The 25,698-nt window shown below is 48.5% G+C and overlaps 1 protein-coding gene across 1 annotated transcript in view; it reads left to right on the top strand.

Moving 5' to 3' along the window:
• Positions 1–25,698, top strand: part of MCTP2 (multiple C2 and transmembrane domain containing 2) — a 131,838-nt gene that overhangs the window by 9,916 nt on the left and 96,224 nt on the right. Inside the window, exons 2-6 of the mRNA XM_056124504.1 lie at positions 2,717–2,779; positions 3,167–3,275; positions 20,600–20,742; positions 21,514–21,590; positions 22,121–22,232. Of these exons, the coding sequence (XP_055980479.1) occupies positions 2,717–2,779; positions 3,167–3,275; positions 20,600–20,742; positions 21,514–21,590; positions 22,121–22,232 (504 nt within the window). The remainder of the gene's footprint in view (positions 1–2,716; positions 2,780–3,166; positions 3,276–20,599; positions 20,743–21,513; positions 21,591–22,120; positions 22,233–25,698) is intronic.

The raw sequence follows: 25,698 nt of genomic DNA, 5'->3' as shown, positions 1-25,698 counted from the left end.
TAAAATTATTTGCATATCCTCTATGTTTCCTTGGGAACAATTTGTTGGAAATGATTAAAAATCCTGTACTTAGTGGATAAACAGACTATTTTATGTCTGTACAGTGGAATACTGCCGACTATAAGCCTTGGGTTTTTATTTATGGAATAAGCAAGCCACTGATAACAGACACCAACTTGGGTGTGTTTTGAGGCATGATGCAAAATGGGATATGTCAGCATCAAAAATTTTGCATGCTGTCTGATTCCATTAATAGGATAGTCTGGAAAAGGTAAACCTACCTGATAAAATTAAGATCTGGGATTCCCATGCATTAGGGGTCAGGGAATGATCTGATCTCATATTAAAATATCAAAACTTTTGCGTGTAAGGGCATGGGGGAGTGATGAAATTATCCTTATTGTGGCCACACAGAGCATACGTGTGTTGAATTGACATCATAGTCCTGGGCACGCAAGCAAGCCAAGCAAAATCAGTTTTGCTCTGTGCTCCTTTATCCAAAGGTGAAATTGAAATTGCCAAAACCAAACCCAGAGTGCTTGATAATCGTAAGAACCTTGATAGAGGGTGGGATTTTCTTTTTGACTTTTTGTTTTGGTTTTGGGGCCACGCCTCACTCAGCATTGCTCAAGACTTACTCCTGACTCTGCACTCAGGAATCACTCCTGGTGGTGCTTGGGGGACCCTATGGGGTACTTGGGACTGGATGTGGGTCGGCTGTGTGCATGGTGAGCACCCTTCCTGCTGTGCTACCTCTTTCGTCCCTTTTCTGGTCTTTCTTTTTTTTTTTTTTTCTGTTTGGGTTCCACCTGGCGGTGCTCAGGGGTTACTCCTGGCTCTGCACTGAGGAATTACTCCTGGTGATGCTCGGGGGGAACCATATGGGATGCTGGGAATAGAACCCGGATCGACCGCGTGCAAAGCAAACACCCTACCCACTGTGCTATTGTTCCAGCCCCATTTTTTGGTCTTCTGATGAGAGTGAAGGTTCAGAAGTTGCTGAGGACGAAACATCAATCGACGTCACCATGTCCACAATACGCCCGCACTGGTTTTACAAACTTAAATGAGCAGGATGAAGCGCTGGACCGTGTCAGACCTTCAGCTGTGTGCAGATTGCAGGGCCCCCCCCCTTCATAGCTGGGGCCCCCTGGGAGCCATAACTTGGCCTTCCCCTGCTTTTTCCCCTCACACGTTTCTGCGCCGCTTTATGGCGTTCCTTGTTCCGTGCTTGGTGTTTATAAACGAGATGCGACAGTTACAATAACTGAGGGAACCATAACTTGAAGTTCCAGGGGAAAGCAGCAGTAATGTTGAGTTAATGTCACTCTTCACGTTAATCTCCACACTGGGTGACTCAGTGGCCGACTTCCTGCCTGTCAGCAGCATGAGGCTCTGCATGCATTTGGACCACCTGCTCGTGGTGGCGCTCACGGGGGACGGATGTCACTTCATGAACATTGTCACCCAGTCTCGGGAGCCCCCCGGGGAGAGAATGCATGCGGTGTGCTGGTCTGAGGATGGAGGTGTTAAAAAATATAGTATGAGACTAATATCCAAGGCCAGGGAAAACAGGGGCCAGGAGGACTGGTCAATGTTTGGAAGCTTGTCACAGTGTGTGTGTGTGTGTGTGTGTGGGTGGGGGGGATGAAGGGCAGTTAGGATAGAGAAGGGACCAGCATGACAATACTAGTTGGAAATGGTCACTCTGGACAAGAACTGAGTGTCAAAAGCAGGTAAATGGATATATGCGATAATCTTTTAGTATCTGTGTTGCGAACCCTAATGCCCCAAAGGAGAGAGACAAAGATGGAGAGACAGAAGACGGGTGGGGAGGTGGAGAGAGAGAGAGAGAGAGAGAGAGAGAGAGAGAGAGAGAGAGAGAGAGAGAGTGTCTGCCATAGAATCAGGGGAGGAGGCAGGGAGCAGGAGGGGAATTGGGGACATTGCTGTAGGGAGTTAGAACATGATATGATGGAAACCCAATCGTGAACAACTTGGTAATTTTATGTCACTATGATTTAATTATAAAAGAAAAGATGTATTTTTTTTTTTTTGGTTTGGGGGCCACACCTGGCAGTACTCAGGGCTTTCTCCTGGCTCTGCACTCAGGTGCTATTCCTGGTCATGCTTGGGGCACTGGGGATGGAACCTGGGTCAGCCATGTGCAAGACCAGCACCCCACTGCCCTCATACCCACCCTCCAAACCTCAACCACCCCCACACGTCCCACACGGCACCTCAGAACCCCAAGGCAGGGCCAGATCTCTTGTATCCCATCAAACCTCAGACCAACGCCCCTTCTACTGCCCGGAGCCGGGTAGGCACTGTTCTGGGTCTCAAGATGCCTTTGTACTTGTCGTCTGGTTCTGTCCACGTCTGCGGCTCCCATCCCCTAGCCCCTCGTGTGGATGGTGGCCTGCCAACGCACAGCACATCTCTGCTTCTCCCACTGCCCACTGGCTGAACCAGCCGGCCTCCCACCCTCCAGCAGGGACAGTGCTGGTTGGCGGCATCAGACCCGCCCGCACCCCGTGAGACAGGCCTGTCCTCATTCTCACCAGTGAAGCCCGGTGCACACCCTGAGTCTGCCTGAGGTGTGCCACGTGGGCCGGAAAGTGGCTGGGACACTCGCAGGTGGGCGGAGGGGAGAGAGCTGGGTGAAGCCTCGCTGCAGTTCTTCCCAGACCTTATTCTGGCCCCATTGCGTTGGCAGGGCCTCTGTGGCAGCGGTGATCTGTATCCCCCGGGGACATCCCAGCATGCGGACGAGCCAACGGTGAGTGGTGCGCCTTGATGGAGCAGCAGCCCTGGATGCAGCCGCCCTCTGCTTGGTCCTCCTGCTCCCCTTCTGCCCTCCAGCCACCGATTAAGTGCCTCTCTTGCATGCGGCCAGCTGGGTTCAGTCCCCACATCGCGTCCACCAGGCACTGCCCCAACTGACCCCTGAGCACTGCCAGGTGTGGCCTTAAAACAACAACCAAAAAAGCAGTGCTTGCAGCTTCTTAGAGTGGGGACAACAGAGGGAGGACTCCTAGCTGGCAGAGGAAGCACCCCCCTCCCCCCAGAGGAAACCATCATCCTGTCCCCTCCAGTCAAGCGCCATTTCTGACACTGTGGCCCTGAAACCCAGACAAATGACCGAACTTCCTCTCTGCCCGTGCAGATGCAGGAAGAAGCTGGCGAGGCTGTGGGCAGCCTCCCAGGCCCCTTCGCCTACCTGCTGACCATCCACCTGAAGGAGGGCCGGAACCTGGTCATCCGCGATCGCTGTGGTAAGGCCCCGTGTCTGTCCCCGCAGCATGCAAATCTCTCCCTCTGCAAATCTCACCTTCCTGGTCCCCACACCGGCAGCCACCAGGGGGCACCTGCAGCGCACAGGCCAGTCCTGGTGTGGAACCCGGATCGTCCCCAGCAGTGGCCTGTGAGAGCAGGTGGCCGCATCTGTGGCTGTTTGTCCCATCCCAGACTGGAGCATTCTTTTCCGTGGCCGTTCGTCTTGTCCCAGACTGGAGGAGTATTTTTCCGTGGCTATCCTTTCTGTCTAAAGACTGAAGCCATTTTTTTTTCATGGTCTTTCATCCCTGTTGCAGACTGGAGTGGTTTTTCTGTGGCCATTTGTCCCAGTGGCAGACTGAAGCAGTATTTCCGAGTCTGTTTGTCTCCATCACAGACTGGAGCAGTTTTTCTGTGGCCATTTGTCCCACTCACAGATTGGAACAGTTTTTTTTTTTTCATGACTGTTAATCCTGTCTCAGACTGGAGTGTTTTTTTTCTGTGGCTGTTTGTCCCATCCCAGACTGGCACAGTTTTCCCAGGGCCATCAACTTTGCAGGTGGAATGCAGATTCTAAACCATGCTGTGTCCTTCTGCATGCCCCCCCCACTGCCTTTTCCTGAATTCCTGGAAATACATCCTGATTTTTCAGGCCAGAGTTTCCTTCTGCTCTCATCACCTTTTTGTATCACCCAGCACCTGGGATCTGAAAGGAATGAACCAGAATGGCCTTTTCCTACTCCTTGGCTAGTGGCGGTTCCCATCTACAAACATCTGTGATCAAAACACACACCACAAGGCACCCGTGTGCACCTGTGTGCATCACCCCTATTTTGAATGATGGGAGGCAGGAGCATTTCATCACCGAAATAGCGGAGAAGGGGCACCGTGGATGCTGGGATTCGCAGAATCTCCTGCCCTGTGCCCCGCTGGAGCCTGTGGTGGGCAGTGGTCACCTGGGCGAGCTCGTTGTTGTGACCTGAGGCTTGAGGTGGGCTCATGGGAGATGGAGTGGCTTTCCCGAGGAAGGACGTGGCCTCCATCTTGGGTACGCCCGCCTTGCCTTGGCAGTTCGGCAATTTCTCTGTGTGGTGTGCATGGATTTGTCAGGGCTGTGCACAAGTTCTGCCCCCCAGCCCCCCATCTGGGTTTCCTGACATTTCTGGCTCTTTCTCCACAAATGGTCATGCCTCAATGAATCACTCTGAGGAGATTACCACAGCAGAGTTAGGAGGGTTCCCTCCCGTTGCCCAATTTGTGGGTGATGAAGAAATCACTGGGAGCCTCCAGTAATGGGGTCCATGTGCCCTGGGCACCCCCATTCACTGTGTCCAGGCCCCAAACTCCCTCAGGTCTAACCTCAGCCCTCTACACAAATTGTGGGGTTTTGTGCTTTACGGGTGCCTTGGTTTCGTTTTCTGTAAACACGTCTTAATCCCACTCTAAATCCTTCATTCGATGTTGAAGCCATCATGTTCCAACAACTTTTTACTTTGTAAAGAGTTAAGTCTTCTGACTTTTTTTTTTTGAGGGAACCATACACAGCGGTGCTCAGGGATCACTCCTGCCAGTGCTCAGTTACCCTGTGGGGTTCAAACATGGCTCAGCTGCATGTGAGGAAAATACTTTAACCTCCATCTTATCTCTCTAGTGCTGAAACATTCTAGTTTTAAATAACAATGGTACAGACAGTGATTTTCTGTTCGGGTGAGGATGCTGGGCCAGTGTTTCCTGGAATGGATCACTGCGTGGGGGTGTGAATGGTGGATGGTGTGACTCAGTTACCCAGTCTCCATGTTTTAAATATTAGGGGGGGAAAGCTGCCCTCACTGAATCATTCTCCGTTCAGGAAAGAGTTGAGTGTTTTCTTTGGATTGGGACATCATCGTCTGGGCCATGAGTTGGCAGACCCGTTGTTACGGAGCTGGAGAATATTTTAGGGGTTATGGGCTTTGTGGGTTCAGGGACAGGTGCCCAGCACTGCAGGGCATCCCCAGGCACCCCTGAATCATGGGTGATGGGACAGGCCATGGGCAGTGTCCATGACAAGTTTCTTGACAGACAAGCGGAATGTGGGTTTCCCTTGTAGGCATAAATGCAGAATTTCAGTGCGAGGACATGAAAGGATGTAAGAAAACCCAGACCTGGGGCTGGAGCGATAGGACAGAGGGGAAGGCACTGGCCTTGCACGTGGCCAACCCGGGTTCAATCCCTGGCACCCTTTAGGGTTCCCTGAGCGCCAGCAGGAGTGACCCTCTTGCACAGAGCCAGAAGTGAGTTCTGAGCACCGCCAAATGTGACCCCAAAGCCAAAACCAAAAACCTGGATGTGTCAAGCACTAGATTTCTGTGTTCCTTTTCTACGTGCCCACAGGGAGGAAAGAGAAAAGCGGAGACTGGGGTCCCTATCTCGCTGCCCATAAGAAAGGGTTGAGTCAAGGGGCTAGGGGCTTTGTGGTTGAAGATTGGTCCTTATCTAGCCCCTTTGGAAGCACCTTTGGAGCAGGGGACCCCTCTGAAGTCTGAGGGCACCCCCTCCACCTGGCTGGGAGGCCATTCGCTGTTGCTGGGATGAAGTGACCATAAAGGTTCTTACCAGAAGTGCTCATGTCGTTCTTGTGCACTGCTGTGGCTTGAGATTTCCTGGGGCATATGGGAAAGTGTGTTCAAAGATGGCAGCTAGTGACTCCCTGGATGGAAGCGAGACCAGGCCCCCAACCCCAGCTCAGAGCCAGGAAAAATCCTGAGCTCGGTAGGAGGTTTAGGCAGATATAGCTGGCCCTCTGACTGTGATATTTGGTGTCAGCAGCACCAACCTATGAGTGAAATGTGTGTGTGCGTAAAATACATGCGAGAGAGAGAGAGAGAGAGAGAGAGAGAGAGAGAGAGCGCGCGCGAGAGAGATGCATGTCTGCATGTCTGTGTGAGCAGGAACATGCATGCACTCACGTGTGTGTACATGTGTGCGTACACACAATATGTGTGCCTTTGTTCACGTGCATGTATGTGCACATCTGTATATGTGTGCACGTGCAAATGTGTTTCATGCATGAGTGCAAGCATGCATTCGTTCCTGGAAAATAACCACCATTGCCTTAAGGGCATCCCGTTTCCATCCCTTGATCTGGAAGAGGAGGAAGTTGATAGTGGGCTCCAGGTGCAGATGCCTGTGCTCGTGGTGCCCTCTGCTGGCCAGCCTGCGGTATTGCAAAAAGGGAAAGCGATCCTTTGATGGGCTAACCCGCTTAAGATAAGGGAGGCTCAAGGAGTTAAAGGCTCTCTTAGCGTTATAAACTCCACTTAAAATTGATTAAAGTCTCATTCTTGTAAAAAAAAATAATAAAGGCTGATCGCCTTTCTGAGGCAGCTTGTAGCTGGTGAGAATTCCCACCCCGTTCACGCAGCCAGCTACTCTGTCTCCCTGGCCCAGCACAGGTGTTTATTTCCAGAGCAGAGTTAACCGGGATTTGCACAGGGACAGTTTGGGTGTCGGAAGCACACCCAAAAGAAAGACGCACACCCAAACACTCTCTGTGTGCGTGTTTGGAAATGTCCTTTCCAGATTGGAGCTGAATGTTTCCCTGCCCGCCCCCCCCTCAACCCCCCCTCCGTCTGACAGAGCCCCCGCTGGGGACAAAAGCCACCTCTCCTTTTATATTTAGCTCAGAGCCAAATTGTCCTGAAACATCCATCTCCGGATATTCCCGGTGACAGTAGCTGATACATCTCCTGCTTGCTGTTCTCCCCTTTCTTGTCTTCTGCTCCCTTTTTGTTGCTAGAATCGGGCATTTCAGGACACAGCCGTCTTTCTGGGTGGACATTTGTGTTTGAGGGTTGTGGGAGAGGCACTTAGAAGCTGGGGTGAGGGCTTAGAGCTTTGGCCTGACCAGCATGAGACCCAACGCCCTGTCGTCCCCTCAACTATGGGGTTTGCATTGCTGGGGGTGGCTGGTGGTCCCCAAAACTTATGTCACTGCTGGGCATGTTAGAATCACAAATAATACAAATTCCAAAGAGGGCCCGGGAGGTTAGGGCACATGCCTGGCATGCTCAGTGCTGGTGTTGGGTCCTGGTCCCTCATGGCCCTCCAGGCATGGCTGAGGGTTCCCCAGTGATCCCCCCCTGACACCGCCTGAACAGTGCTCGGGAGCATCTCCAGATTGTAATAATGACGGTCTTACATCAGGCCCAGAGAGATGACTTCCTGTATGGTGGCTTGGCGTGTCAGATCTATGCTGGAGGCCAAGGGGCAAGCTTGTGGCTTCCATAGGGAAGCTCTGGGTGGCGGGGGGGAGTCGTGACTGGGGTGCTGGGCTTGCCCAGGTCCTCCCTGCCCCTGACAGCCATTATCATTGTCATGATAGGAAGTGTCTGGGGATGCCGGGCAGGGTGACCTGAGTGCCGACCCTCTACTCGGACTCATTGGGCCCCCTCTGGGGATATGGCGAGGGTGACTGGGCTTCTCACCGCGGGTCCATGCAATGCCTCTTTCGGTTTCAGCTTCCTCAGCTGTGTTTTTGTGCGGGGGACTTCTGACTCTGTTTTAAAGAAGAAGTTGAGTCCCGTCGTGGGGTTAAAGGGCAGGGACAGAGAAGGTGGGTGAGGGCGTTTCCTGTACCCCTTTCCTGCTGCCTGTTGGTCCCGTAGCAGGAATGTGGGTGAGACTCGCTCTAGCGCTGTTGGAGTGTAGATGCCATTACGGGTTCACTGGGATGATGCGCCCCACCTTTTGGGGTTGCTCTGGAATTGCAGGGGCCCTTCTAAGAGATTCTCTGCCAACTGCGCTGGTGTTCAATCAAGGCCAGGGTTCAAGAAGATGGTCCTGCTCAGGCCCTGCGGTGCTGGGGGCTCCCTGGACCACCTCTCTACTGCACCAAGGCCTCATCTGGCAGTGCTTAGGGGCCTCTGTGCCTCAGGGGACAGAGTCCAGGGTGGCTGCATGCCAGGCGTCACCCCCGTGTTCGCCCCGTCCTCCTCCTGTCTCAGAAAACACCTCTCTGGTGCCAGTGACAGGCACGGAGAGACGGCACAGAAAGGCCCCCAACTCGGACTTTATTTTCCTCCAGCACCCCACGCTGACCTGAGTCTCTTCCATCTATTTTTCTTTCCCCAGTCAAATAGGATCTGACTTGAAATCTCTTAACTTTTTGCTGTTTGTTCCTCCTTTGCCACATACATCTCCCCTTCCCCCGCCGCCATGACCCCCTACATGGCAGAAATTTCATTTGGAGAGGAAACTGCTCTTGCTTTCAAACTTGTTTTTGATCGGGCCACTTGAATATTTTATTTCAGTTGCTGTGGAAAGTACAGCAAAGTCAGGGACAGAAGCGTCTGTGCTGGCTGGCTTCCTTTCTCGGGTTTGGCGGGCACAGACACAGGTCGACCAGATGACCCCAGTGCCCACCATCAGCCTGTCTCAAGGTTCTCTTTACAGAATTGCCAGTGAGCTGGAGGAAGAGTTCTTTTTCTTAAAAATATATTTTTAAAATTTTATTAATTTTTTAAAAAATTAAAATTGAAAATTCGTGAGATGTATTGTTACAAAGCTGTTTATAATTGGTTTCAGCCATACAATGATCCAGCACCCATCCCTCCACCCGTGTTCATTTCCCAACACCAGTGTCCCGTGTTTCCCTCCCACCATCCCCCAAATCTCCACCCCCCACCCCCAGCTTCCCTCTATGGGAGATGCTTTCCTTCTTGCTCTCCCTTTCTCCTTTTCCTTTTGTGCATTATGGTTTGCAATACAGGTGCTAAGAGGTCATGGTGTTTGTTCAGGGCATTCAGTATTTTTATCCGAACAGTAAGGCTGGAGTAGCTTTTAATTGGGTGGCAGCTCTGGGGTGTGAATATGATTGCTGAGGCTTCCAGAAATACAGGGAGGTGGGGTGGAGGTAGCCCGTCCTGACTCCGAGAAAGCCTGGAGATTTCAGTCACAAAACCCACATACTAGAATTTTTTTTTCCTTTTTGGGTCACACCTGGCAATGCACAGGGGTTACTCCTGGCTCTGCACTCAGGAGTTACTCCTGGCGATGCTCAGGGGACCATATGGGATGCTGGGAATCAAACAAGGGGTTGGCCGCGTGCAAGGCAAATGCCCTACCTGCTGTGCTATCTCTCCAGCCCCAGATACTAGAATTTTTAGCAGATTATGTCTCAGTTATGTCTGACATGGTGGAGTCAGGCCGAGGGTATGGCGGTGATTTTGGATTGTGGGAGCAAGTGGCTGCCAGGGGCTCTGCTTGGGCGGGCACCAGACTAACCCGCTCCCCACTTCAATTTACTCCAATCTCTTTAGCCATGCGTGGGTCCAAGATTAACTGCAGCTTTTGATCTCCTTCAAGCTTTATTTATGGGTCTCTGAAGCAAGGCCAGTAGTAGAGCTTACCTGGCCCTGGAGTTGGTTCTTGGGGGTGACTGCCAGTGCTTCCAGGAGTATTGAGAAGTGGGGGGAGGTAGCCCATCCCAACTCCGAGAAAGCCTGGAAATTTCAGTCACAAAACCTGCATACTCGAATTTCAGCAGATTATATCTTGGTGAGATCTGTCCTCAGACGGGTGGAGTCAGGCCGGGGGTATGGCGTTGATTTTGGATTGTGGAAGCAGTGGCTGCCAGGGGCTCAGTGTGGGCGGGCACCAGACTAACCTTTACAGGGAAAATCATCCCTGTCTGATTTACCCCAGTCTGTTCAGCCATGTGCAGGTCCGAGATTAACTGTGGCTTTTGATCTCTTTTGAGATGTATTTATGGGTCTCTGAAGCAAGACATCGATGTATGAGCTTGTATAGCTGAGCTGGAGGTGGTTTGTAGGCGTGAAGAGCTCAGTTTTGAACTGAAGAAGTGAAGGCTCTCCAAACCACACTCCCTGATCTACAAACTGAATAAATAAGCTCTGGGCCACAGTGATAGCACCGGGGCTGCAGCACTTGCTTTGCACATGGCTGGCCCTGGTTTGACCCCTAGCACCCTGGAGGGTTGGCTGATCTTTGTCGGGAGCGATCGCTGATCACTGCCAGGTGTGGCCCGAGCACCAAACCAAACCATCTCTAGACAGTGATTCTTCAGTTACAGGAACAGATGAGATGTTGCCATTGGCTGCAGATGGGTGGCAGGTAAAGTGAGAGAAAGAGTGAGAAAGAAATCAAGCGTGGGCTTAGACAGGGTCTGGATCTGTGGTTACTGGGGGCCCCGGGGAAAGGACCTGTCGGGCTCAGTGAAGGGATCCTAGCCCTGTATAGAGCAGCACTGCAGGTGTGAAATAATAGTAATGTCGGTATTAGCACTGCACTGTGCTCCCGTTGTTCATTGATTTGCTCAAGCAGGCAACAGTAATGTCTTCATTGTGAGACTTGATTTTACTGTTTTTGGCATATCGAATATGCCACGGGGAGCTTGCCAGGCTCTGCCGTGTGGGAGGGATACTCTCGGTAGTTTGCCGGGCTCTCGGAGACGGATGGAGGAATCGAACCTGGGTCAGCCACATGCAAGGCAAATGCCCTACCCGCTGTGCTATCATTCTAGCTGGTATTACTGTTAATAAAAAATAGTTAAGGGGGCTGGAGCCACAGAAGAGCAGAGAGGGCTTCTGCCTTACATGCAGTTGACCCAGGTTCAATCCCCGGCACCCTCTAGGGGGTGAGCTAGCCAGGAGTGATTCCTGAGTACAGACACAGAAGTGAGCCCTGAGCACTGCCAGGTGTGGCCCAAGCCCCAAAGAAACACAGTTAAAAATAAATCAAAAAGAGTGTTCTGCTGGCCCAGCTATAGCTGGTGACTGGCCTTTCCTTGACCCCTGCCCCTTTTCTTTTTTTTTCTTTAATTTTTATATAGTTGTTCACAACATTTGACTACGTTCAATATTCAAACACCAATCCCACCACCATTACACATTCCCACCACCATATTTTGAATTTTTCCTTTCTGAATCCCAGACCCTGACCCCGAGGCAGAACCGAAATACTTTATTTTGTATTGTTTGTTATGAATAACCCACTAAAAATGGTCCCTGGTGGCCCAGTGGCTGCCATCCTTCAGAGGCCACTGGACAGTCATGTTTAGGTCCCCAGTGATGAGACACGCAGGGCCTCATGGGATGGGGCTGGAGCCGGTCCTGTTCTCCCCACCCCAACGATACCCCAAGTCATCGCTCACGAATGGCCTTTCTGGCTCCTGATCAAGCTGCTTAACAGCCATGATCCCAGAGACTCAGAAACAAATCTTGAAACCCAGTGGCTTTTGGCAGAAATGTGTCCGGATCCCACAGTACGTTACTGTCGCCGGGCCATCCCAGGGAGGAAAGATTGTTGTCACTCCGCCTGCTCCTCCTTGGTGACTCGGTGGCCGCCATCCTCCAGAGGCCATTGGACAGTCAAGCTTGGGCCCGCAGTGACGAAACTTGTTGGGCTTCACGGGATGGGGTGGAGCCGGGCCTGTCCTCCCCACCCCAACGAGACCACAAGTCATCGCTCACGAACGGCTCTCTGGCTCCTGATCAAGCAGCTCAACAGCCATGATCCCAGAGACTCAGGAGCAAATCTCGAAACCCAGTGGTTTTTGGCAGATATCCCTCCAGATTTAAGTGTTAAAATTTTGGAATTTCAAAATCACATGGCCCTACTGCAGCCACGCGACATCATATATTATTCATAACCAGCAATAGAACACAAATTGTCTACTGTTGCCTTTTTGGCAGATCTGAGTGTTGGGGTAAAATCTGAAATAATAATGGTGGGTCTGGTGTCGAAATATTAAATGTGATCAAAGTAGAGAGAGAGAGAGAGAGAGAGTAATGTGGAAATCATCAGGCCCCATAGGTAGAGGGAGGGTGTGGGGGGTATACTGGGGTTGTTGGGGGTGGAGAATGGGCACTGGTGAAGGTACGGGTGTTTCATTGTATGACTGAGACTTAGACCCGAAAGCTTTGTAACTGCTCTCACGGTGATTCAATAAATAAAATTATAAAAAATGAAAAAAAAGTAAGGTGGAATTCATGCCCAATTCATTCATCTAATCAGTGGCTGAATAAATAGCAGTACTACTACATAAAAAATAATAAAAGTGATCCCAAAAAAGTTTCTAAGAGGAAAGTGTGTGAAGATTGTTGTATTTCACCCAGGAGCCATTAAGCCCTTCTATAAGAAATTAGTAACATGCTGTTAGAGGTTGAGCCTTCTGTGCTTATATACATCTAAGTATATTTCCCCCTAAGATTGGTTGCCTTCGATTTTAAACCCCATCAAATGTGGTGTGCTGCTTCTTGGTATATCATGATGTAAAGCATCGCGCTGCGGTCGTGCGGTCCAGGAATAGATTCATGCATGGGTGACGGTCATCGGAGCGTGTCGAGGGCGGCCATGAGCATGGTGGCCAGCGAGTTCTAGAGGTTTTTGGCTGCTGGGGCTGGCTCCGTTGGGGGCTGGGAGGAGCCTCACCCGCCCCCTCTCTGGGTGGCTCCCAGTGAAACAGCCTGGCACGGGGGGGTCTGGAGGCATGGCTGTGTCCCCTGCCCCTTTTCAATGTCTCTTTATTCACAGGGCAGAGAGCGAGTCCTGGTTCCCTCTTCTCAGCGTCAGGGACCCTTGGGTCCCTCAGCTGTGTCTGGAGTCAGGATGAGGCTCCTCATTGGTGTGTTTCTGCCGGCGACCTGACACACTCATGCCTCCTTCCTGGTCGGGGCCTCTTGACCACTGTTGACCATCCTTCTGTGTTGCAGGAAGGAGGTGGTGGGCACAAGCCTCTTCAAGCCTTCTGGTTCTCTTCTACAGCGCTCACCTCCTCCCCTCCCCTCCTCTCCTCTCCTTTTCTCTGTGTTCCCCACCCTTCCTCTCTCCTCACCTCCTTTCCCCTCTTCTATCTTCCCTCCTCTCTTCTCTCCCCTTCCCCCCGCCCCGCCCCCGCCCCCAGCTTACTCCTAGCTCTGCTCTGAGGCATCACCTACAGTGGGCTCAGGAGGCCCTGTGGGATGCCTCAAATCAGTCAATCCTGATCTCCAGCAAGACAAATCATGCAAGGTATCGCCCCCACCTGCTGTGCTTTATCTCTCCAGCCTTCTTGTAGCATTCATTCGATTCTCTTCCTCTCCAAGTCTTCCTTCTCTGAGAGAGGCACACTTCAGCCTGTGCTCATTCTCCCATGCACACACGTTCATCTGCTTCTCCCTTGGATGGGTCTCGTTTCTGTTCATAGCTCATCTGGAGTGGGAACTTAGTTTCAGTTTTTTTAGATTTTGCTAATTTGCTAAGTGGGTCTTCAGCCATCCTGAATATTTCTTCTTCCTTTCTGGTGTCCATGGTGTGTTAAGCTGGAGCTTGTGGGAGAGCCAGGTTTTTGCTTGCATACTTGCCTCGCACACTCCACAATTTTCCTGGACCCCAATATCCCCACCCCACCCCACCCCCGTGCTTCTTGACAAAAATGTGTTCCGCCCTGGAGTACCTCCTCTGGCCACCAGATGGTGCAAGATCCTTGCATGGCAGCCAGCCCGGGCGCCCAGGAATTGGCCCATTCAAGAGTTCTGGGCCAGTTTGTGGACCCCCTCCAAGGATGGGGCGCCCTGCCCTTTTTTCCCTTCCATTTGTCTGCACTTGGGCGCCCTGACCAGCCCCCGTGGCGAGTGATGGGAGCCAAGTTGGAAGGACCGTGCCTGTCCTTCCCTTGCCATAAGCACCCTAAAGTGGCAGGCAGGGTACGTGCGTTGAAAAGTGTGTTCTTACTTCAAAGTTTGTGCATGTAGCACCTATATTTATAGTATCTACCAGGCTCCTTGGGAAATCCAGGGCATTGCAAATTATCTCCCGGAGCTTTGAGGTGAATAGCATGTTCATAGATGCCCAGGCGAGCTGGTTTCTGTATGGGACTGCATTTGGTAAAGCAAAATGAGCAGAGTTTCATTTCAGAAATCTTACCTGGTTTTCCCTGGGCGAGACTAGCTCAGGAACAGTTCTCAAGAGGGCTGTTCTCAAGAGGGCTTTGTGAAATCTGGGTGGGGCGTCCTAAGATCTGGAAGTAAAAACTGCCAGGTTAAGAAGGACTAATCTGACCTGAGAACTGTAGTCTGGGATCTATTGCGAGATGTCCCCAGGAGAGCTACCCTATAAGATTAATATATCTCTATACTCTAGCCCACTGATGTACCTAAAGTAGCACACGTGAGTTTGGTTTTAACATACTTGCTTGTATTCTTGTATATATGGGCTTAAATGTCCCCAGAATGGAATACAACGACCTTCGCACACTTCCCTTTTATTGTGGTGGGAAGATGTTCACTGGTCGGGTGGGTTTTTGAATATTATCTGTAATGAACTACTGTGAACTATTTTATGAAAATAAAATGTATAAAAATTGTAAAAAGAAAGATTAATATGTCTCTTACTGTGTCCATGCAAAATGACTAGAAAGATTTTATTTATTTATTTATTTTGGCTTTTTTGGGTCACACCCGGTGATGCACAGGGATTACTCCTGGCTTTGCACTCAGGAATCACTCCTGGCGGTGCTCGGGGGACCATATGGGCTGCTGGGAATCGAACCCAGGTGGGCCGCGTGCAAGGCAAACGCCCTACCTGTTGTGCTATTGCTCCAGCCCCATGACTAGAAAGATTTTTAAGAAGTAAATCTAAGATGTTTGTTTATGGACTAAGGAAAGGAGAAGTATGTCCTTAGATGAAATTCTACCCTTGAGTGGATCTCCTAGCCGGAGGAGATCTTTGTCTTAGAAGAGCTTCCTGGAGGGAAAGACTTCACGTTTGTTGATTGTGCTACCTCTCCTGTGTGTAGTAGCTTACCCAACTACCCAACTAAGGCTTCTAGACTGGGCTCGGGGAGAGAAGGATGAGGGTCAGGAGGAGAGGAGGAATATGGGCAATGAGTGAGACTGGAAGGAGGCAGAGGAATAATAAACGACAGCTGACCACCAACCAGCTTGGCGGCCCTGTTCCCTCCTTCATGTGTCCGTTGGTGGCAGCTGCAGGCCCAGGTGGGGAAGCGGCTCATGGCCACCGAATGCTTGTGGTAAGAGAGCAGTCACACTTATTTTGTGATTACAAGGAAATAGTCTTGATTCCAACACAAAAACTCTGTTTTTAGAGTGACTTTGCCCATCGTCCAGGGTAATGGCAAGAAGGTTACTCACTGCTGTCTTCTTTGTCCCAGGAGGAAAGAAAAACCTTGGAAAAGACCTAGTCCACTGGTCTGTGACTTGGCAGATGCTGCAGATACTGCAGAAGAGTTAGCCCATTCGTAGTAATCATGAAAGAATTAATAGGAAAACCAGCATTGTGACTTGGCAATTGGGCACCTGGCTTCTACCTCTGAGGGCCTCACATGGCAAAATAGATATATAAATTAAAAAGTGAGGGCTAGAGCAATAGGATAGCGGGTAGGGTGCTTACTTTGCACAAGGCCAACCTGGCCTCTCCTATGTGTAGTTGCTCCCCCAACCTAACCCCCGGCACCCCATAGAGTCCCCTGAGCACTGTCAGGAGTGATTCCTGAGCACAGAGCCAGGAGTAACCCCTGAGCATCGCCAAACACACACAAACAAAAGCCATCAATCAAAAGGAAGGTAAAAAGCATCAGAAAAGCAGCCAGAGAGATAGTACAGCAGGTGGGACATCTTCCTTGCATGGGGTCAGCCTGGTCTCTCACCTCCTATGGTCCCCCAAGATAGTGAGGAGTGGTCTCTGAGTGCAGAGCCAAGATTAAGCCCTGAGCACTGCCCGCACTGCCACACAGTTCCTGTGCCCCCCCAAAGTCAGAAAACCCACTCGGTGAACTCTGTGTTGCAGGCTCAAAGGCCTTGCTGGGGGGATGTCCCTGAAAGAGTATCAGTTCGGCGTCTGGACCACTGACTACAGTTGTGTTTTCTCCTGTGAAGTAGCCAAGAAACAGGCACATTGGAAGGGTTGGTGTGAAGGAAAGAGAGGAGGAGAGAGCTTGAGAGAGATCCTTTGTTCTCCATTTCAGACTGGATCAGGGCACTGACTTATTATTTTATCTATGAATTTTTTTGTTTTAAGAAACAACACCAGGCTTAGAGATGGTCCAGGAGGAGGGTGCTTGGCTTGCACGGCTATCTAGGGTTCAGTCCCCAGCACCGCCAGGGGTGATCCCGGAGCACAGAGCTGGGAGTAAACCCTGAACACAGCTTTGATTTGGCTCCTGAACCAAAAATTTAAAAAAGAATACTAAAAAGAGATACACTGCTTTTTTAGTTCTTCTAAACCCAGCTTTAGGTTTTTGGAGACCACTTTAGACAGCCTCGGAGACATTCTTAGGTTATTGTTCCTGGAGTCTGCCCACATGGGCTCCCACCTTGATGCCTGATCCTCCTGCAGAAATGACCTCTGTTCACCCCTCCTGGCCTTCCTGTACCTCCCATCTCTTAGTGAGAGTGTGTCTCATCCATGAACCAGCCTATGTGCTAAGTTGAAGGGCATGGTGCCACTCACTCCCTAATACTTATATTGGGGGGGGGGGTGACCTGTGCCTGCAAGGTGGGTCTGAGAGAAACCTTCTCAGGTACCTCTTGGAGCTGTGATCACCCCAGCCCAGCCTGGGGCATGACGGTGGTGCTCAGAGGGCCGGGCAGGCAACTAAGTCACAGCCGAGGGGACCCACATTTGGACTGTACCACTCCAGGTACACAGGGGCTGGTGGCTGGGTTGGGAGCATGGGGTGCTTCACTGCTAGCACTGAGATCCTGTGACTCTGGAGTGTACACAGCACCATCGACTGGTGTGTGTGTGTGTGTGTGTGTGTGTGTGTGTGTGTGTGTATGGGGCGGGGTGGGAGGCTCACCGAGCTTTATACTCCTCCTTACTCTCCAGAACCTCCTTATTTGGGAAGTACCTGGCCTGGAAAGAGCATTTAAGTGTTAAGTTAAAGGGGTGTTGAATCCGAATGAGCATTCCTGGTGGGTTTTGACCCCCCTCTCAAGAAGCTGCCTAGTTGAGATGTCACAGGCTGGACAGGCACTTAGAGTCTCAGAGAAAATCCACGATGTGTGCAGGCATGCGCGCTTACACACACACACACACACACACACACACACACACGCGCACGCCTTCCCTTCCCCCCATTCTTTCCTCCCCCTCACAATTAACACAGCACTAACTTGACACCCTCTCCCCTGTTTGGCTTTGGAAGCCCCGTTCCCTTTTTCTCCCCCTATTAATTCCAGACATTCATGTTTTCTTTCACGCCACGGGCGCCGCTCACCCGTGAAACAGTTGGAACGTTCTGTAGCTGCCAGGATGCCTGGGGATTCCCCAGTCCGCTTTGCCTCGGAGAAAGTGACACCGCGGGGATCGAGTTCTGAGATGTTTATTTTGAGGGGATGCTGACAAGCATGAAGGCCTGATCCCAGAGTGACAATTTCATTTAATTAAAGGCCCCTTTTTTATTATAGTTTTTCTTCCCCCTCCTCCCCAGTTTTTTTTTTTCCAAGAGCATGAATGATAGCAGAAGGGTTGTTCAAAGTCTGACTCACCAGGCCAGAGAGGTCAGCTTGAGGGGCATCTGGGAGGCAGCTTACTCCCGGGAGGGATGTCTCATGGCGTGAATGGCTGGTGAAGCCATCGTATTTACTGCCTTGTGAATGGTTAATGTGCTCGGAGTATGTGGACGTGTGTGTGTGTGTGTGTGTGTGTGTGTGTTCAGGTTGACATTAATCTCCACCTTTTGCACCAAGCTTCACTCGGGGGGTTGCTAACTCCACCCCTGGACATGTGTGCGATTGTCTGAGTTCGTGGTAAAGAAAGTGAGACTGTAGAGCTGGGTCCAAATTGCACCCAGGTTGTGTGTGTGTGTGTGTGTGTGTGGGGTCGGGGGGAGCACAGGGAAGGTTTTTTTTTTTTTTTTTAACTCATACCTGGTGATGCTCAAGGGTCCTGGCTCTGCACTCAGAAATCACTCCTGCTCAGGGGACCCTATGGGATGCTGGGGTTCAAGCAAAGGTCAGCCACGTGCAAGCCAAGTGCCCTCCCAGCTGCCCTATCATTCTGGCCCCAGCTTCTGGGTTCATGGGGGAAGGTGCAGTGTCCTTCACTTGGCTTTGTTGTGGCCGGGGGGTTCCAGGTGGAATGGCAGGGACACATGTAACAAGTGGGGTGTGGTGGAGGTGGGGAGATAAGGAGAGGAATCCCGAATGACGGGGTCAGTATTAGTGACCGTCAGTTGGAGCTCTGAGGTCATGTCCGTCTCCCGTAGGCCTGGATTGTGCATGGAAGGCCTCGGTGGTGTGTGTGTGTGTATATGTGCGTGTGTGTGTGTGTGTGTGTGTGTTAGGTTGTAAGGAGTTCTGGTTTCCCAGTCATTTTGGAAAGTGTGGGCCGGCAGCCCTCTTCTTGCTCCCGTAGCCTGTGTGTCTGTATATGTGTGTGTACCTGCGTGTGTGCCGGTGGCTGTGTGTGTATTTTCTGCGTGTGTCTGTATCTCCATGTGTGTGTCTGTGTGTGTTTCTGTGTGTGTCTGAGTGTCTATATCTGTGTCTGTGTGTATGTCTGTATGTATCTGTGCATACGTCTGTGTTCTGTGTGTGTGCATCCCTGTGGCTATGTGTGTGTGTGTGACTGTATGTCTGTGTCTCTGTGTGTCCGAGTGTATATATTTGTGTGTGTCTGTATGTGTGTATCTGTGTGTGTCTCTATGTGTACATATTTGTGTCTCTGTGTGTGTCTATATGTGTATCTGCGTGTATATTTGTATGTGTGTGTGTGTGTGTGTTAGTACCTGTTACTCCTTCCCTTTGGTTCATGTTTCAAAGTTGCCAGGTGTCGTAGACAGCAGCGGCCTTGCTGATGTGGCTCCAGCTGGCCAGCGTGGGACCCTGCTTGCCTCTCTCCTGCGGGTGAGGGGTGTCTGGGGAGAAAGGACCCTTTGCCCACCTCACCCCCACGTGGGCACACTCTCCCAGCCACCCCCCTTCGGTGGCAGCCTTACTTTCTCTTTTGCACCTCACTTCTGCCTTCCTCCATCACCGAAGCCCCATCTTTTATTTTTATTTATTTTTTTAAAGTTGTTCATAATTTATTGCATTCAGTATTCCAGCACCAGTCCCACCATTATTGCACCTTCCCACTACCATTATTTCCAGTTTGTCCAACCACCCCTCAGGCCTGCCCATATTGTATGCCCTGAATAGTTTTGAATAATTTTATTTTCTATTGCTTGTTATAATTCGCTAAAGTACTGTAGCACTGTAGCACTGTCCTCCTGTTGTTCATCGATTTGCTCGAGTAGGCACCAGTAACGTCTCTACTGTAAGACTTGCTGTTACTGTTTTTGGCATATTTAATACGCCACGGGGAGCTTGCCAGGCTCTGCAGTGCAGGCAGGATACTCTAGGTAGCTTGCTGGGCTCTTCGAGAGGAACGGAGGAATCGAACCCGGGTCGGCCGTGTGCAAGGCAAACACCCTACCTGCTGTGCTATCGCTCCAGCCCAATCATTATTTACATGTTAAAATTTTTAAAAACTTATGATTGACCCATAGAAACCTGCTGTTTAAAATTGAGGATTTCTTCACAGAAATAGCTTTCAATCTAGAAGGTGATTTCCTACAATTTCTATAGAATAATGCTTTGAGCATTTAAATATATAAGGTGTTACCAGTATGATTTTGCTAAATTGCGTCCTCGTAATGATGAGTAGTCTACTGTTCTTTGTTTCAATTATCTTGCCACAAAATTAAATTAGCTAAAATTTAAATTAGCTAAAAATTAGCAAAAAAATTTAATTAGCTAAAAATGATCAAAAATATTTCATTAGAAGAAAATGTGTGAATATTATTGCATCTCAGCATTGAAGCCCCATCTTTTGAGCCAGTATTTTGGAGCCTGACTTATTTATTATTATCATCATCTTCATCATCATTATTATTATTATTTTCAAATCCCAGGTTCTTTCCATTCACACACATTCTTGTGGGGTGCCATTCTTAAGAGGGCTGGGATTCTGCTTGGGGGTTCCTAAGAGTCCCTGGAGGGTTTGGTAGATTTTATTTCTGGACTGTTTTGTGGGGAGCAGATGGCATGATCACAATGAGAGCAAAACGGGGAGAAAAGAAAAAGTTCAAAGAGCCCAATTTCTCTTCTCTTCTCTTGCTATACTGGCAAAGGAGAATCGGTCTGTTCCTCATTCTCCTATCTCCCTCTAGACATTTGTTTTGGGTGTTTGCAGGGTAGGGGGAATGCTGGGAACTTGGAAGGAATTTTTACTTAATGGAGATCCTTGGTTTTTTACTTGTTTGTAAAATCCTGTCTTGCACTCTCTCTCTATCTCTCTCTCTGTATCTGCCTCTCTCTCTCTCTCTGTTTTATTAAAGGCACAAGTGATCCCTATGTGAAATTTAAACTGAACGGAAAGACCCTGTACAAAAGCAAAGTCATCTACAAGAATTTGAACCCTGTGTGGGATGAGATTGTTGTGTTGCCCATCCAAAGCCTGGCTCAAAAGCTCCGAGTGAAGGTAACTGACCCCTTTCCCAGATGCCCTCCTGGGGGATAAAAAACCCATTATTTCTCTGCCACCTCCATCCCCTGAAAAGTGGACCCCCCCAAATTAATTCCTAAGCTGTGACTTCAGAGCCTTCTGTCAGCCTGGGAAGGAGAAGGGGAAGAGGTATTCTGTCCTTTGCAGAAATGCACATTTCAGATGGGAGTTGCAGAAAAATCAGAGGGAAAACTATCTGTCCATTGATTGTGCTTGAACTAGGGAATGTGGAAGAATTATTACTCCTCCAGCTGTGGTCTGAGCACGAAACTTTCCTCCTCAGGAGTCATTTAATACTTCATAGAGCTATCTCCGTTTCCAGGCCACGAGCATTCAAGGTTCTGACATCTGGGTCAAAATTCCCAGCTGAGGGTGGGATGGGGTTGCTCTAGAACCCTGAGCAAAACCCATTTGATCTGAAGCACTTCTCATTGTGAAAATCCTAAATTATAATGAGAGACGAGTTTAACTCCAAGGAGTGCGCCATTGTCTGTGACGTTTAGGCATGCAAACACCGCGGCTGTCTTTTCAAAAAATTCCTTTTTTGCTTTTTCACTGGGGTAGGAGAAATGGGCACGCATGAGTCATTTTTGTCCCCTCCATTCGGCCTGGCTGCCTTTCTGCCGTCACTATATGGTACGCACTCATTTCAGACGTAGGAGGTCTTAATTGCCAGCTGAGGGTGTTTATTAATCTGAGAAACTCTCATCGGCTTTTTATGTCATATTGGCTTTTTCCTTCCTGTAGGTATATGACAGAGATCTGACAACATCGGATTTCATGGGTTCTGCCTTTATCATCCTCAATGAACTTGAACTTAACAGGTATGATATCTCCCCCTTCTAACTATTGTCAATCGATTTTGGAAGAAACTCAACATGATGGGGGTGGGGGGGGTTGTTTAGACCAGACCATACCCCACATTCTAAATAAACCAGAGTGTGTTTTAAAAGATGTGAGTTTTCCTAAGATTTTTTTTGTATTGCGTTTTTGAGCTCCTGCCTGTATCAGTCCGGGATTAAGTCTTCTGGGAAGCGTTTAAAAAAATGTATATGCTTTCAGTTGTTAATGGTCAGGCTCATTAACTTCCTGGAGATCAAATGAGAACAAATATGTAGACTTTATTTGGGTAGTAAGGGGAGAAATGAACCAACTGTTGAATTAGGCTAAACATTGTCTCTTCCCTGAAGATGGGGAGTTTATTTTTGCTGCATTTGGTACGTGGTTAAGGGCATCGTGTCCTGATTCCCAGGGTGCTGACTCTGACTTCTTGTGATAACATTATAGAGAGCATTTAACACTGCCACTAAAGGCCAAAACAATGCGTTGCTTTTAATTTGTTTTTAACATGTAGAACGACCGAACATATTTTAAAATTGGAAGATCCTAACAGTTTGGAAGAGGACATGGGAGTGATTGTATTAAATTTGAACCTCGTAGTCAAGCAGGGTGATTTCAAAAGACATGTAAGTGGCTCCTTTGTCCTTTAAAAAAATTCTTCTGTGCAGCTGCTCTTTATGAGTGGCTGTCAGCAGGCTGATGTTCTGCTCATTGTTGGGGTGGCGGGGGGGGGGGGGGTGGGTGCGGCTAGATGGCGGGGGAGGGGGCAAAAATAATATTAAAAGAGACTTAAACTCCCTAACCCGCGCTCATATCTTTAAAATTCTGGAAAGAAAATGCATGAGGGAATTGTCTTCCTGTTGACTGAGGATACTGATAGCATTGCAGTTACGAAGCTATTATGTGCTGCTTAGGGCTGGCTTATCACAGGGACTCCAAAATACTCATTTTCTAAGTGCAGTCACCTCCTTATTCTGTATTATTTCGTTGCGCGAAGCAGTTCCCATGACTTGATGATTCCATTGTGTGTGATTAAGGTGGTCAGATATTTGCAGCATTGCATATGGTTAAGGAAGTCAGATATTTTGCAGATGATGTATTTGCAGCATTTCAGTTGCTGCTTCTGTTTTTTTCCCCATTTACAATTTTTTTTTAAAAATTGTGAACATTTTTGGGAAAAGACAAATTTTGCTCTGCTCTCTTTTTAGTGCACAAAAAATTCAAGTTCACAGAAATTTGGAGTTAACATGTCACCTTTGAATCCGTCTTAACATCAGCAAAGCTTTATGATCTGAACTCTGTTCTTATGAACAGTGATGAGATTATCTACTGTGGTTTTATTTATTAGGGACTATATGCCTCTTAATTTTCAGAATTGACATAAGGATTTAAAATATATGTATAGCTTTGCTCATAGCTTTTTCCAAGACATTCTTAAGGGACATCTCAATTAACTACTTAAAAAAAGGGACTAAACTGTGTTTCAGCCTGAACATGTTTAGAATCTGGTGGGAAATTCTGAAGTTCTTTTAATAAATGAACCCTCCTGTGGTATATTCTCAGAGTTGAATCTGTGGAGTGGTTGCAGAGAATATTCAGCATTTTGACATTACACAGGCCTTTTATTGGAATTTATTTTCAGGATGAAAATGGTGACTGATTTATACTTGGGAAACTTACACCAGAGAAAAGGGAGGATTTGGAAAAGTGCATCTTATTTAGATACCCACATCTTATTTAAATAGCCATCTTATTTAAATACAAATTCAATTGCCAGTCAGTTACCTCATTGCTATTTTTTAATTTGGATTCATATACTCAATTTTCAGTTGGAAAAACTAGAAAAAAAATAACACTTCTTATTTATTTTTAACAAAAGTCTCTAAAAACTCAAGCCCTGGGGGCCAGAGAGATAGTCTAAGACTTCAAGCATTTGCCTCACACAAGACAGACTTGGGTTTGATCCTTGAAACCCCAGATGGGCCCCCAAACCATGCCAGGAGTGATTCCTGAGCACAGAGTCAGGAGTAAGCCCTGAGCACTACTGGGTGTGGCCCCCAAGACCAAAATTAAGCCTTCCATAAAGTTGCTATGTCGATGGCCAGAGATCTGCAGTGGATGTTGAATAAATCAGTATCACAGAGGAATTTCATTTGTCCTGACGGTGTAGAACCAGCCAGATTTGATGTCACTGTAGAGAAACATACAGAAATGAGGTTAGAATGCTTGCAAGTAGGGTCTCCAGAGTCCTGTCCTTCCCCACCCCCCAGAAGATGGTATGAGGCAGAACTGTGCATTTATGCCCTGTGGTGAATTTTTTTCTGGACCGTTGTGAATGTGTCTGGCTCGCTTTAACTTTGTTTCTTTTACTAGATTTCCTGAAACTGTACTTAATTCTCTTTAAATAATTGCCCCCATGGTAGGATAATGTGAGCCCAGACCGCTTTAGATGAAGTGGTTTTCAAGTTGCAGAACAATTAATGCACCATGCAACTCCAGTTTTCTCTTTGGGTGAGAATTCAGGAGACTCGCCGTACTGGTTATCCTATTTGGTCTCACTCACTCTGCCCTCTCTCCACCTCCTGTTCAGGGGAATTTGTCTATATATCTGCTTATTTATTTGCTCGCTCCTTGGTCTTCCTTCTTTGCTCAACTCACTGAAGCTTAGTGTCATAGATCCTTATTTCAGATGTTTTTGCTATTATGGAGATATGATAGAAAACCCGGTCAGATCTCTTCTATTTTCACCCCCATTGGTCACTTTATTTTCCTGTCTATACTTGATCCCCCATCTTCCAGTAGCTAGACAGTTACACCCACCAACTGCCGTGTAACCCCATCAATGGCTAAGATCCAGAGACTATAAAACCAAGCTCCCGGAACACCTCTTATTGTCTAGTTCTCACTCTCAGAGAACCCGGCAGGCTACCGAGAGTATCCTGCCCGCATATATGCCTGACTGGGAACACCTGTAAAGGTGATAAGAGGCTGCCCCAAAAGCTTCCATCCCTCTTGGAGAGCCCAGCAAGCTACTGAGAGTATCCCGCCCGCATGGCAGAGCCTGACAAGCTACCCGTGGTGTACTCGATATGCCCAAAACAGTAACAATGATGGTCCTTATTCCTCTGACCCTGAAAGAGCCCCCAGTATGCCATCAGGCTACACTAGCATGTGACAAGGATGGCTGGAGACATTACTGGTGCCTGCTCGAGCAAAGTGATAATGATACTTGACCCAAATTATGTGATCAGGAATCATTTGGATAATAATAGATCATAGATTTTAAGAGGCATTGTTTAAGTGCCTTTAAGTTTGTGTCTGTAGGTGATCCTTTATTTATTTGAAGTTTTGCTATTATTATTATTATTATTATTATTATTATTATTATTATTATTTTGCCACAATCTGCAATTTGCTCAGGGGTTACTCCTGGATCTGTACTCAGGAATTATTTCTGGCCGTGCTCAGGGGACCCTATGGCGTGCCAGGAATTGAACCTAGGTTGGCTGTGTACAAGGCAGGCACCTTCCCCACGGTGCTATGGCTCAGCTCCTTGAGATCTTATACTGGGTTTTTAGATGGAGACAGAGCAGCAAGCTGGTTTGATTAGGAATCATTGGTTCATGCATTTGCACTTTAATTCGGAGACAGATGGAGGGGTTCGAGTTCCAGTTCTGAGTTTTGTCTGAGTTTCTCTCGCTGGCCCGGAAAGTTGTTTTTTGTCTCTGGCGTCCAACTGACAAAAATCAGTGAAATGCGTGTGATTTTTCTCTAGGAATTTTAAAGTTCAGGAACAGGATTGCTGACAAACCTGTTTCTTTTCCTTTGGGGCAAGGAAAAAAAAAAGAAATGAGAAACAAAACAAAACAAAACAAAACAAAAAAACCCCCAAACAAATCTACCAAAACACCCAGCATAGTTTTTAGAAATATGGAATAAGGGCTCAGTTATCAGACTATGCGGATTTGACTCCCAGCAACATTAATTTCTAATTTTGAGACGTTTTAAAGCAAGGAAGACCATTTTACAGACTACTTAAGCTTTCTCAGGTACAATTTTCTCACTCATAAAATGAGGATGATTTTTTTTTTT

The sequence above is a fragment of the Sorex fumeus genome, unplaced genomic scaffold, assembly GCF_029834395.1.
Source record: "Sorex fumeus unplaced genomic scaffold, SorFum_2.1 ptg000051l, whole genome shotgun sequence".
Taxonomy (NCBI): Eukaryota; Metazoa; Chordata; class Mammalia; order Eulipotyphla; family Soricidae; genus Sorex; species Sorex fumeus.
The sequence above is the reverse complement of the archived record's forward strand: the minus strand, read 5'-3'. Positions and strand labels throughout refer to the sequence as shown.